This window comes from Acinonyx jubatus, chromosome D4 (assembly GCF_027475565.1).
Source record: "Acinonyx jubatus isolate Ajub_Pintada_27869175 chromosome D4, VMU_Ajub_asm_v1.0, whole genome shotgun sequence".
NCBI lineage: Eukaryota > Metazoa > Chordata > Mammalia > Carnivora > Felidae > Acinonyx > Acinonyx jubatus.
In genome coordinates, this window is record NC_069391.1 from 34,133,698 (window position 1) to 34,146,951 (window position 13,254).

Below are 13,254 nucleotides of genomic sequence, written 5' to 3' on the forward strand. Positions count from 1 at the left end.
TTGATCCTTCAGGGAGAACATGAGTCATGGGGAATGACGAGACCTCAGGCCAAGGGACAAAGAAGTAAGCATTGTTCTGCGAGGAGGAATCCTAGGGCTTGTTGATATCAAGAAGGCAGCAATGGCTAAGACTTAGGAGAGATTTTTGGGGTAGGTGATGGTGAACCTACTTTCTGAGCCTTTGTTCTAAAGTCTAAAGGAGCTCTGAATCTCACTGGGGGAAAGCCCCATAAATAAGCTTTGAGACCTGGTGGGCTAGGCATTTTACTGGGGCAAGTAACAGGTGGGGAACACTGACTGCTCACAAAGTTTATTTCCTGATCCCAGGGAACCCCGGCCAGGCAGTCTCTGAGAGCAAGACTTGCCATGACAAAATTCCCAGCAGGTATGAGGCAGCCCTTACCTTGTGCCCACTGAGGGATATGTAAGGGCTGGTACCCTTCTGAGAACAAGAACATGACTTTATTGGCTGTGGCCCCAAAGGCGATTCCATAAGACCATCGGTTACTAAAGGTGCCCACAAAGTCCAGAGGTCTGTGAACAAGAGAAACAGCTTGTGAGGCCAGAGAGTGGCTCATTCCCACCAATAGCCTCCAAAATAGCAACCCCACCCTGAGGCGGGATTATCGGGTAGCAAATTGTTCATTTCAGCTGACATTGTCTGAGGCCCTCGGTGCCAATTCTAGGTGTAGGCATGGATTCAGGGTACTGAGGTGAGGAAGACAAAAAATCTTTGCCCTTGAGGAGCCTTAGGGGAAAGGGTGTGGGGAGGGGGACACAAGCAAGGACACCAATAGCCATGACAACAAAAAAAATGGGATGGGTTTCATTTATGAGAGACACAAGCAGTATGTCTTGAGAGATCAAACTGAGGAGTATGTCCTAGACAGGCTTGGGGAGCCTGCCCCATACCCGGCCCCTGTGAGAGTTCCAATATCCCTGGGAAGGTCTGGGACTCATTGGCTGTGCTGGTTCCACGCAAGCATCCCTTCCTGGCCACAGCTGATTGGACCAGGGGTGACCACCTGACTTTGGATGAGCCAATCAGACGCCCGGTCTCATATAAGGGTTTCACACCCTGAGGACATGAGCCAGTTAGCTGTTAAAATTCTGTTCTGGAAAATCATGGCAAGTTGGAATCAGAGTCAGCGCTAGAGGCAAGTGGAGATTTTAGGGAAGCAGAAATCCTAAGTCATATTATAAAGTCAGACAGCAGAGAGGACAATAGTAAAGTGGTGCTGAGGGGCTCCTGTGACACAAGGAGGCACAAATAAAATCAGTCTCCCAGAGATGCCCATCTCAAAGTTCCAGTTACCATGAGGCCGGCCTTGCCAGTTTCTGTGAAATCTCTGTAACTTTACAAAAATCCTTTCTTTTCCTTTTACATAAACAAACTTTACAGGATAGCTGTTTCTTCTTCTGACCAAAATACTTTGTCTACATCAAAGTAAGCAATCACATTTGGAAAGAAGAGAATACTTTCCCATTGAAATGCCATCTGATGTGGCTTTGATGAAAACTCAGGATGGCACTGGGGAGCTACACGTGGAGGTAGGGATCTGGAGGCAGGATCTGGATCTCACCTCATACCCCCTTAGTCTTGCTCATCTTCACTTTCAAGGCTCAGCTCAAGGAGCACCTCTTCCAGGAAGTCCCCGCCCCTGCCATTACTCTGACCACTTCCAGCAGGCCCACCTAGCTCCTGCCTTGCTGTGTCCCCCAAGCACTAAGTGGGCATGTCTGTGTTTTAGCATGCCCCTCTGCATTGTTGCTTGTCTAGGAAACTACAAGCTTCAAGGGGTGGGGACCTAGCACAGAGCCTTGAAAAGAGTAGGTGCTCACTGCATGTTCATGGACACCCATTTTGTTGAAGTGACCTGCGTTCAATCAGTCCTCCCTGTAGTGCCTCAGAAATAAGTGAGACTGTTTACGTATCTTTAAACAGATGGCAAGCCCTGCTCTGCTCATGTCACAGAGACACCATGGGCGGCAAATGAAGGGCTGCTTGACAAACGGTGGTATGCCACACACATGTGAGGGGCTTTTAATGAGTGAGGGGGGTGGGCTGGAACTACTCAGAAAAGCAGGGGTTTTGATGGGAAGGTGGCCAGGGAGCAAGCGAGCGGTGCCATTGTCAACTGAATTCAAAGCAGTTTGACATGACCCATACAGAACTCCCACTTCTTAAGAAGCCCTGCACCAGGCCCTGAAAGTCAAATGCCCAGGGCAGAGTCTGCCTCTGTGTCCCAACCAGTGTGGCTCAGACCTGGCAGTTTGGGAGAGGCTGACCCCTCCAACAGGTGATATCCAGGATGAGTCTGCTACTCAGAACTGGTACAGGCGGTCCCTGGACATTGCAGGTGGATTTGTCACCCTGAAGCCCTAGGTCACCGCTAGCCTTGGTCCTAACACCGTGGTTTCCTCTCCCTTCTCCAGAGCCCAAGGCTGAGACTTGAACAGGTTTACACACATGAGCCTGCTTAGGCTATTGTGCAGGGGAAATGAGAGTAAATAGGAACCAGACCTCAGTTAAAGCTCTTGTCACCTATTAGCTGTGTGGACTTGGGCACGTCACTCAACCTCTCTGGGCCTGAGTTTGTTCATCCATTACATGAGGATAACAACCTCCAGCATTCTACGCTGGCAAGAGTGTTCATCCAAGTAATGCAGGCAAAGCAAATGGTCCAGTGCCTGGGTCACAGTCACCATGTGATAACTGCTATATGCATTATGATCATGATTATCATCAATCATTGAAAGTGAGGGGGCAGAGATACGAGCAATTAGAGCTTAAGAAAAAATGTGAGAAGGGGTGCAGAGACTCAGAATGGCAGAGCCAGAAACCAGCCCTGAAGGCACCTGGTCCAGCGGGACCTCCCGGTGCCATGCCAGCATGAACGTTTGCTGCTGCCAGTGGCCGACCGAGAACTCTCTTCCTCCTGCTTCCTAAGGCAGCCATAGTGCTGACTTTAGGAAGGCCTTTTCCATAGTGAGCTGAACCTCCTTGAGACGTTTTAATCATATTTGGGCAGCCGTGGGTGCTGAGGCTGCAATGGCTTGGATGTCAATTCTGAACCCCCAGAGCTTGGTTGGGGTGAGGCAGGGAGGGGAAGGAGCGGTGGAGATGAGGCAAGGCTGGGGAGGTAATGGGGTGTTATCCTGGCCTTATAATAGGTGTTGGCCCCAAATACAGGGTGCCCCAAGCTGTAGAGATCAGCCTTAGCTCAACTCACATGATGATTCCAAAGCGGTTCCCCAGGAGGTGAGAAGTATCATCTCTCTGCTTACGGTGCTCTCGTCTTTGGAGAAAGGACAAGACCAAAATGATGAAAAGCTACAGGAAGAGAAGATGAGAAGGTCAGTGGGCCCTCCCTGAAGGAGGATGTGCGGGTTAGCAGAGGGCTCAGAGTGTCTGTGGCTCCTCAGAGCCCAGAGTCAGGGAGCTAGCTGCACACGCCCTTGAGCTTCCAGAATGCTTTGTACTGAGCTTTCCTCTGTGTTGCCCTGAACAGGTTCAAATTTAGTCTCTCTCACATATTGACTAGAAGAGAGACCCAGCTTCTCCAAGCCTCAGTTTCCTCACCTGTGAAAAGGAGATAACTGTCACACTGCGAATCCTTCTTTCCTTTTTGCTTTTTGAGAATTCAATCATATTCTCAGTCACTTGATGCCCTTTTTCTCTTCCTTTTACTAGAAACTTCCTGAGAACTGTCTACACTTGCTGCCTGTATTTCCTCACCTCTCATTGCTCTTCAACCCCCTAACCTGGCTTCTCCTTCCCATCCATGGAAAGAGCTATGGCCAAAGTCAAAAACTACCATGAATCCACTGGAAACTTCAAGCCCAAATCTGGCTTGATCTCTCAGCCACATTCCAGTGTTGACCACTTCCTCCTCTGAGAAACACCCTGTTCCCTAGGCTTCCATCAACAGTGCTTTTCTGGGTTTTCTCCATTACCTCTCAGTATCCTCTGCTGGATTATTCTTTATTCCACCACTAAAGTCAGGATTTCCTCATCATTCAGTCCAAGGATCACTCCTCTTATTAGCAGATCCTCTCACCCATGTCCATGCTTTCAATGGCCACCAATGCCCACAAGACTCAGCTTGACTCTTCAGCCCAGACCTTGTCCATGAGCTCCCCAACTATTCATCTAACTATAGAGTTGGCACTTCTTAAATTCAGTATGTCTTAAATGGAACTCACGATTTGCCTCCCTGCCCTGTCTTCATCCACCCCAAACCCAGATCTCTTCTGGTTCTCCTTAACTAGTGAATGACAGACACTGCCATCCTTCTGGCCATGCAAGTTAGAAACCCACGTTGTCCTCAACCCCTCCTCTCCCTAACTACTCTATCCAATGCATTAGCTAGTCCTACTGTCTTACTCCCAAACATCTTGAGCTGACCACCACCCATCCAGGATGAGCTAAAATCTGAACCATCTCCTCTCTGGCCCACCTCCACCTTGATCCCCACAATGCAACAAGAGTGATCATTTCAAAACAGAATACTGATCACATAAGCTCCACGCTGGAAAACTCCAGTTACTTCCCACTGCACTTAGAATGCAGACACCACTCCTTCACAAAGAGCCCCAGAGGGCTCCACCTGGCCCAGGCCCACTCACCTCCCAGAAAACTCTACCTCAGCTCTCTACTCCAGCCATGCCAGCCCTCTCGGCTCCTCACACTCTCTGTTCCCCTCCTCCACAGGGCCTTTGCACATGCTCTCCTCTCTGCTTGAAAGGCTCTTGACTACATCTTCCAACAGACCTCAGCTGTCATTGCTTCCTTAGAAGAGCCTTTTTTGAATCCCTAAAAAACCAGTGTCCTTGACTCTTCAGCCATTAAAAGCCTTCCTCTGCCTGTTTTTTGGTGCATAATATAAGAAAGCAAGTCAAGGAAATTCAGTTGATGTCTCTCTGCTGACCTATTCAGGCCCTTTGGGGAGCCTGTGTATGGGAGGGACCCAATTCCCCTCCTCTCTGCTCCTTGCTCTCCTCTGCCTTTACTTACTGATGGGATGAGTGAGTAATGGAGGAAGAGCTCCATGTCCACTGAGCTGACACAGGTGCCATTTAGCTGCCTGGTTCTGAAAAACAGCCAAAAAACACATTCACATCATCAGTCACTGCTGCAGGCATTGACCCATCAGCACTGAGCATCACTGTCAGGAGTTCAGCTTATTCACCACTAAGATCATCTTATCTTGTTTTTTGAAAGAGAGAGAGACAGAGACAGAGAGAGAGAGAGGTGAAGGGAGAAGGGGAGGGCCAGACAGAGAGGGAGAGAGAGAATCCTGACACAGGGCTCGATCTCACAACCCTGGGATCACAACCGGAGCTGAAATCAAGAGTCAGATGCTCAACTGACTGAGCTACCCAGGCACCCCAATCATCTAATCTTTTTATTTGTTATTTTATTTTTTAATTTTTATTTATTTTCGAGAGACAGAGAGAGAGAGGAGACAACAAGTGGGGGAGGGGCAGGGAGAGAGGGAGACACAGAATCCGAAGCAGGCTTCAAAGTTGGACACTCAACTGACTGAGCCACCCAGGCACCAGGAACAAAAAGGCTTCTATTTTATTCAGAAGTACTTTGATCAATCACATGATCATGCACTATGCAACCAGTATCAGTTTGAGAAGAACATTGACTCAGTGCCTAGTAAACTCTGTTCTTGCTGCTCAGACTCCAATACACCCTGTCTACATGCTCACCGGGACCTGCAGACCTGTGCTGACTCTGTCTCCCACCCCTGCAGCACATCGGCCATCTCCCAGGCCCCATTCCCCTGCCAGCTCCTGCCTTTCCCTCAGAAGTCTCAGGGAAGACCACTCCTCTGGGGAACCCGTGAGGAGGGCACACCCCCACGCCGGAGTTCTTTTAAAACCCCAGTATTCCCCAGTTATGTCTAACCATAGGTCTGAAAGACCCTAGAAGCAGTGGAGAAGGTGCAGGAACTCAGGCCATCAGAAATGTGATAGAACTGTAAAGCTCACACTTCTGCTTTTAGGAAGGTACACTGAGAACATGCATCAGTCTCCCCATCCTATATGAAACCCTCAAAATGATAAAGATGTTATTTTTTAATTTTTTAAGTTTATTTTGAGAGAGAGAGAGAGAAAACACATGAGTGGGGAGAGGCAGAGAGAGAGGGAGAGAGAGAATCCCAAGCAGGCTCCATACTGCCAGCACAGAGCCTGATGCGGGGCTCGAACCCATGAACCATGAGATCATGATCTCAGCTGAAATCGATAGTCAGAAGCCCAAATGACTGGGCCACCCAGGTGCCCCAAGATGTTATTTAAAAAAAAAAAAAAGAAAGAAAACAGAGATTTTGAAAGCAAGAAGGGTATCTATTGGGGGCACAGAAACTATGGGAAGACCCCGAATGATGGAGAGCAACTGGGACTAAAACAAAGAGAAAAAGAGTGAGTCAATGAGGCCACAGACTGTGGGGCCACACAACGAAAGGTTCTACACTCACAGTGTAACAGGACAGGGTTGTCAGCAGCCCACGGAATGATGAACTGGGGTCTCACAGAGACCCAGCTGTCTTCCCACCCCTGCTGACCAGTCAGAGGCAATGGGTGTTGTCCCCAAGAGTAGTGTATATGGGTCAGAGGTGGGGGGACAGTGCTCTGGATCACAGATGGTCCTGCAAGGGACCAGAAGCTTCAGCTTCCAGACAGCCCCTGAGGCACCCCTCCTAGCGGTACCACCTCCATCCCACTGCCCTGACAGCAGCCTTAGGACTAGCCACCCTCCACAAAGCGGGTACCCCAGTGGCCAGCTCAGTCACAAAGATGAGCACACAATCAAGAGCCATCAAACATTTGAGGAAAGATAACACCACAAAAGGGAGTCAAAAATTCAAGAAAGAGGAACTTATCCCTGAGGAGATGAAATTAATATGGAACCTCTCTGAGGTCATTGCTACAGGAAATCCTGTAGAAGCATAAATCTAGGAGCGCCTGGGTGGCTCAGTTGGTTAAGATGGGACCCTTGATTTCGGCTCAGGTCATGATTCCAATATCATGGGATAGAGCCATGTATTGGGCTCTGCGTTGAGTGTGGAGCCTGCTTGAGATTCTCTCTCTCTCTCTCTCTCTCTCTCTCTCTCTCTCTCTCTCTCTCTCCCCCTTTGCCCCTCTCTCCCACTTGTGCTCTCTCTCTCTCTCTCTCTCTCAAAATTAATTAAAATTAAAAAAAATTTTTAAAAAGAAGCATAAATCTAGGAGGAAATAGAGGGGTGCAAAAAGCAATAGCAGGCAAAAAAAAAAAAAATCCCTGAGCACAGGATTCTAAGTAAATATACATTTAAATAAATATATATCTTTACACATAGACAACATTCTTAGACACACAAGGACTCAAAAGACCTTCTCTGGAAAAAAACAATGGAGGAAATTCTCAAGAAATAAGAAAGAGGACTCTACAACCGAAGCTGGAGGCATCGCAATCCCAGACTTCAAGATGTATTACAAAGCTGTAATCATCAAGACACACACACACAAAAAGGTGTGGTACTGGCACAAAAAGAGACACTCAGATCAATGGAACAGAATAGAGATCCCAGAATGGACCCACAAACGTATGGCCAACTAATCTTTAACAAAGCAGGAAAGAATATACAATGGAACAAAGACAGTCTCTTCAGCAAATGGTGCTGGAAAAACTGGACAGCGACATGCATAAGAATGAATCTGAACCACTTTCTTACACCATACACAAAAATAAACTCAAAATGGATGAAAGACCTCAATGTAAGACAGGAAACCATCAAAATCCTCAAAGAGAAAGCAGGCAAAAAACCTCTTTGACCTCAGCCAAAGCAACTTCTTACTCAACACGTCTCTGGAGGCAAGGGAAAAAAAAGCAAAAATGAACTACTGGGACCTCATCAAAATAAAAACCTTCTGCACAGCAAAGAAAACAATCAGCAAAACTAAAAGGCAACTGACAGAATGGGAGAAGATATTTGCAAATGACATATAAGATAAAGGGCTAGTATCCAAAAGCTATAAAGAACTTACCAAACTCAACACCCAAAAAAAAATAATCCAGTGAAGAAATGGGCAAAAGACATGAATAGACACTTTTGCAAAGAAGACATTCAGATGGCAAGCCAACACATGAAAAAATGCTCAACATCACTCATCATCACGGAAATACAGATCAAAACCACAATGAGATACCACCTCACACCTGTCAGAATGGCTAACATTAACAATTCAGGCAACAACAGATGTTGGTGAGGATGAGGAGAAAGAGGATCTCTTTTGTATTGCTGGTGGGAATGCAAACTGGTACAGCCACTCTAGAAAACAGTATGGCAGTTCATCAAAAAACTAAAAATAGAACTACCCTATGACCCAGCAATTGCACTATGAGGTATTTATCCAAGAGATACAGGTGTGCTGTTTCGAAGGGACACATGCACCCCATGTTTATAGCAGCACTATCAACAATAGCCAAATTATGGAAAGAGCCCAAATGTCCATCAACAAATGAATGAATAAAGAAGATGTGGTATATATTACTCAGCAATCAAAAAGAATGAAATCTTACCATTTGCAACTATGTGGATGGAACTGGAGGGTATTATGCTAAATAAAATTAGTCAGTCAGAAAAAGACAAATGTCATACGACCTCACTCATATGAGGAATTTAAGATACAAAACAGATGAACATAAGGGAAGGGAAGCAAATATAATATAAAAACGGGGGGGGGGACAAAACATAAGAGACTCTTAAATATAGAGAACAAACAGAGGGTTGCTAGAGGGGCTGTGGGAGGGGGGATGGACTAAATGGGTAAGGGGCTTAAGGAATCTACTCCTGAAATCATTGTTGCACCATATGCTAACTAACTTGGATGTAAGTTTAAAAAATTAATTAATTAATTAATTTTTAAAAAAGAAAGAAAGAAAGGAGTCTAGGAAGAAGAAGGATATAAAGGCAACAGCCAACACAGAAATGAGTAAAATGTCTTGTTAAATATCTAGGTAAGTAGTTATCGTGAAACAAAATGTGTGAAATGTCAATTTGGAGGTAAAATCCCATGGGGGAAGGGGCGAGCTGAGGCCAGGTGTGGATGCAGAGAGAACAGCAGGATCACATTCTCCTGTTTAGCAGGATGATGGAGAAACCTGTTTTCTCTTTCTGGGCTTTATAAGAAAAATGCAGTTCTAGGTAAGTATGTTAAAAGTACACAGGGAATTGCCGGAGGAATACAAATACATTGTAAAACGTACATTAAAGAGTATCTATGAAAAAAAGAAAATTCAATCGCTCCAACAAACTACAGGAAGAGAAAAAAATAAAATTGAGACTAGAAGAGAAACACCACAAGAACAAAAATGTCCAAAGAATAGTAAGCCACTAACAAAGAAGAGATACAGATGCGTGATAAGTTCTTGGGGCGCCTGGGTGGCTCAGTCCGTTAAGCAGCCGACTTCAGCTCAGGTCACGATCTCGCGGTCCGTGAGTTCGAGCCCCGCGTCGGGCTCTGGGCTGATGGCTCAGAGCCTGGAGCCTGTTTCCGATTCTGTGTCTCCCTCTCTCTCTGCCCCTCCCCTGTTCATGCTCTGTCTCTCTCTGTCTCAAAAATAAATAAAACGTTAAAAAAATTAAAAAGAACAAATGCGTGATAAGTTCTTAAAATTGCAACTAGAAATAACAGTAGAAATTAAGATAAAGTGTTGTCTTATCTATTAAATTGAGAATTATTGAAAATACTACCTAGCATTACTGAAGATTAAAACAAGTTAGTATCCATTTCCTGGTAGTAAGAGTATAAACTGGTATAAACATTCTGAGGATTAATTTTGCAACATATACATGAAGAACTTTTCAAAATGTGGCAATTCCACATTAAGGAATCCTACTTCTGAAAAATATAAGCTAGGGAAATACTCAGAGAGGTGCCTAAAGATATGTACTAGAATGCCCAGATTCTTGCTCTCTTTCTCTCTCTCTATCCCTCACTCTGTCAATCTCTCTCTTGTGTGTGTATAATGTTTGAAATGTAATATACGCTCATTGTAAAACACTCAAAATGTCTACCAATGTATAAAGTAGTAAATAAAAGTCCCTTCTCCTTCCATAACTATGCGTGTTTATAACCTCTATAATTTTAAGCAAAAATGGGATCTGACTAAACTTGATTTCTTCATTCAATCAAGGAAAGAAAATGCGTTTACTAAAGAAAGGAAATCTCTGTGTGGGTATAACAGGTCCGTCAGACTCCTCTGGATGGGTGACGCCTGTGCAGAGTCACCGCCTGGTCTGCGTTCTGCTGGCAGGGGTAGAGAGTGGGCAGCAGCTGGGAACAGGTGAGCTCCAGGAGGGTGGACAGTGCTGCCCTCTAAGGGGCCCCAGCTGCATAGTCTGAAACCCCTGGGCTGCACTTCCTCTCCAGCAGCCACTGCAGTGAGCATATGAAACATACTGCAATCAACCCAAGTTCAAAAGCCACTGAGGCCCCTTCCCTGGTCTTTACTACTCATGCTGCTTCCTGGTGGGTCCAGGGCTGGTGGGGCAGGAATGCTGAAGGGTGGACAACATCTACAGGGCAGCCCCGAGACAAACCCCCCAAACGCAGAAGATCTGCTTTCCATGGATGATGCCTGGGAAATGTGTTTATGATATACCATAAAGTGAAAGAAAATTCTTTCTTGATCCCAAGTTGTGAAGAGTGATCATCTCTGGGTAGTGGCATTTGAGGTTATTCGACTGACTTTTTATGATTTTTTCTGAATTGCAGTACACAGAGATATGCGGCTTGACAGCTGTGTCCGTCTATTGGGAGAGCTTAGAACAGTGCCTGGCACAAAGTAGAGGCAATAAACACGTGCTGAATGAATGAACAGGTCGCTCTGTAATCAGGGAAAGACTAAAGGTAGTTCCTAAGCCATAAATCACCATTCTGAGGTAAAGAAGGGTGTGAAATCAGCATAAAGTGAAAACATGTATGGTTTGGGGTGGTACAAATTACACATCTTTCATTAGTTAAAACATTCCTTTTTGAAAAATGTTTATTTTTGAGAGAGCGAGAGAGGGCGCACGAGCTAGTGGGGGAAGGGCAGAGAGAGAAGAAGACAGAGAATCCGAAGCAGGCTCTGTCTGTGCTGATAGCAGAGAGCCTTACATGAGGCTCCAACTCACGAGCTGCGAGATTATGACCTGAGCCAAAGTCAGACGCTTAACCAACTGAGACACCCAGGTGCCCTTCATTAATTAAAAAACTACTTAATTAATAAAATGCTGTGATGGCCAATCTGAGGTGTGCTATACAGCTGGTGCATCTAGATGACAGGTCGTCTGAATTCCCAGCTCCTGTCTCCAACAACCCCCTACTGATCCCCTGCCTGTGGCGGGGGGGTCTCTGCCCCACAGTCCTCTTGCTTCCTTTGGCCCCAACATTATCCTTCCATAGTAATAAATTAAACATATGATAACAGCTTTCCTTGATGGATGTCACTTTAATATGTGTCACTGTGGCCTAGGAATTCTGCCATTTTAGATTATCTAATCCTTGCACGAATCTCGTGAGGCAGGTTGTGTTATCTCCTTTGTAAAACAAGGAACTGAAGCCAGGAGAGGTTTCACACCCCACAGACTCATCTCTGATTCCTAAGGTCAGCCCAGCGCCTGGCACGGAGAGGCTCAGGAATGTCTGCTGAGAGGCAGGCAAACCCTAAGAGACTCTTAAATACAGGGAACAAACTGAGGGTTGATGGAGGGAGGTGGGTGGGGGATGGGCTAAGTGGGTGACGGGCATTAAGGAAGACACTTATTGGGATGAGCACTGGGTGTTATATGTAAGTGTTGAATCACTAAATTCTACTTCTGAAGCCAATACTACACTATAAGTTAACTAACTTGAACTTAAATTAAAAAAAAAAACACACATTCAGGGGCACCTGGGTGGCTCAGTCAGTTGAGTGCCCGACTTCAGCTCAGGTCATGATCTCACTATTCGTGAGTTCGAGCCCCACATTGGGCTCTGTGCTGACAGCTCAGAGCCTGGAGCCTGCTTCAGATTCTGTGTCTCCCTCTCTCTCGGCCCCTCCCCTGCTCATGCTCTGTCTCTCTCTGTCTCTCAATAATAAATAAACATTAAAAAAAAATTTTTAAAAAACATTCCAAGGGAACTTCCCTGAGGAAACTGAGGCCCAGAGAGGGCCAGTGAGGAGAAAAAGTCAGGATGCCCAGGACTATTTCAGGTGAAACTCAGTGAGTTCAGGCACCTTGTGGGCAGGCAGCTGCAGGACCTTGGTGCTCAGCAAAGAGAAGGATTAGGGAAGGAGGAAGAGGTGTGTGTGCATGTATGTTGCATGTGTTTGTGTGTGTGTGGGTGCCTGCCTGTCCTTGTGACACCTCCAGCAATGCAGTAGTCTGTGTGTTGGGCTGTCCGCTCCTGGGCCACCCTGACCCACCTCTGGGAATCCCATCAATCCCCTGGTGCACAGCCTCCTTGCCATCCTGCATGAGAGTTCCAGGCAGATGTAATAGTGTGCTCAGGCTGGCTTGAATCACCTTATCAGGAATTTCGCAGGCCCATTGTGAAACACCAGCATTGTTAAAAACTAAATTATAGGGGCGCCTGGGTGGCGCAGTCGGTTAAGCGTCCGACTTCAGCCAGGTCACGATCTCGCGGTCCGTGAGTTTGAACCCCGCGTCAGGCTCTGGGCTGATGGCTCGGAGCCTGGAGCCTGTTTCCGATTCTGTGTCTCCCTCTCTCTCTGTCCCTCCCCCGTTCATGCTCTGTCTCTCTCTGTCCCAAAAATAAATAAAAAACGTTGAAAAAAAATTAAAAAAAAAAAACTAAATTATATAAACTTATAATTAAATAAGTTATGCTAAAAATAAAGGTAGCAAAGATTCAAAAACCCATCACTTTTTTTTTATTTTGGTGATGTCTTTATTTTTTTTTCAATATATGAAATTTATTGTCAAATTGGCTTCCATACAACACCCAGTGCTCATTCCAAAAGGTGCCCTCCTCAATACCCATCACCACCCTCCCCTCCCTCCCACCCCCCATCAACCCTCAGTTTGTTCTCAATTTTTAAGAGTCTCTTATGCTTTGGCTCTCTCCCACTCTAACCTCTTTTTTTTTTTCCTTCCCCTGCCCCATGGGTTTCTGTTAAGTTTCTCAGGATCCACATAAGAGTGAAAACATATGGTATCTGTCTTTCTCTGTATGGTTTATTTCACTTAGCATCACACTCTCCAGTTCCAT

General features: G+C 45.9%; 1 protein-coding gene across 5 annotated transcripts in view; it reads right to left on the reverse strand.

Moving 5' to 3' along the window:
- Positions 1–13,254, reverse strand: part of LOC106981241 (stimulated by retinoic acid gene 6 protein-like) — a 64,579-nt gene that overhangs the window by 32,961 nt on the left and 18,364 nt on the right. For 4 of the 5 annotated variants that reach the window (XM_027039490.2, XM_053204915.1, XM_053204914.1 and 1 more), the window contains 3 exons: positions 5,018–5,093; positions 3,234–3,334; positions 404–534 (listed from right to left, as the gene is read on the reverse strand). In XM_027039490.2, coding sequence (XP_026895291.1) covers positions 404–534; positions 3,234–3,334; positions 5,018–5,093 — 308 coding nt within the window. The remainder of the gene's footprint in view (positions 1–403; positions 535–3,233; positions 3,335–5,017; positions 5,094–13,254) is intronic. The other variant, XM_053204917.1, reaches the window with a different exon arrangement.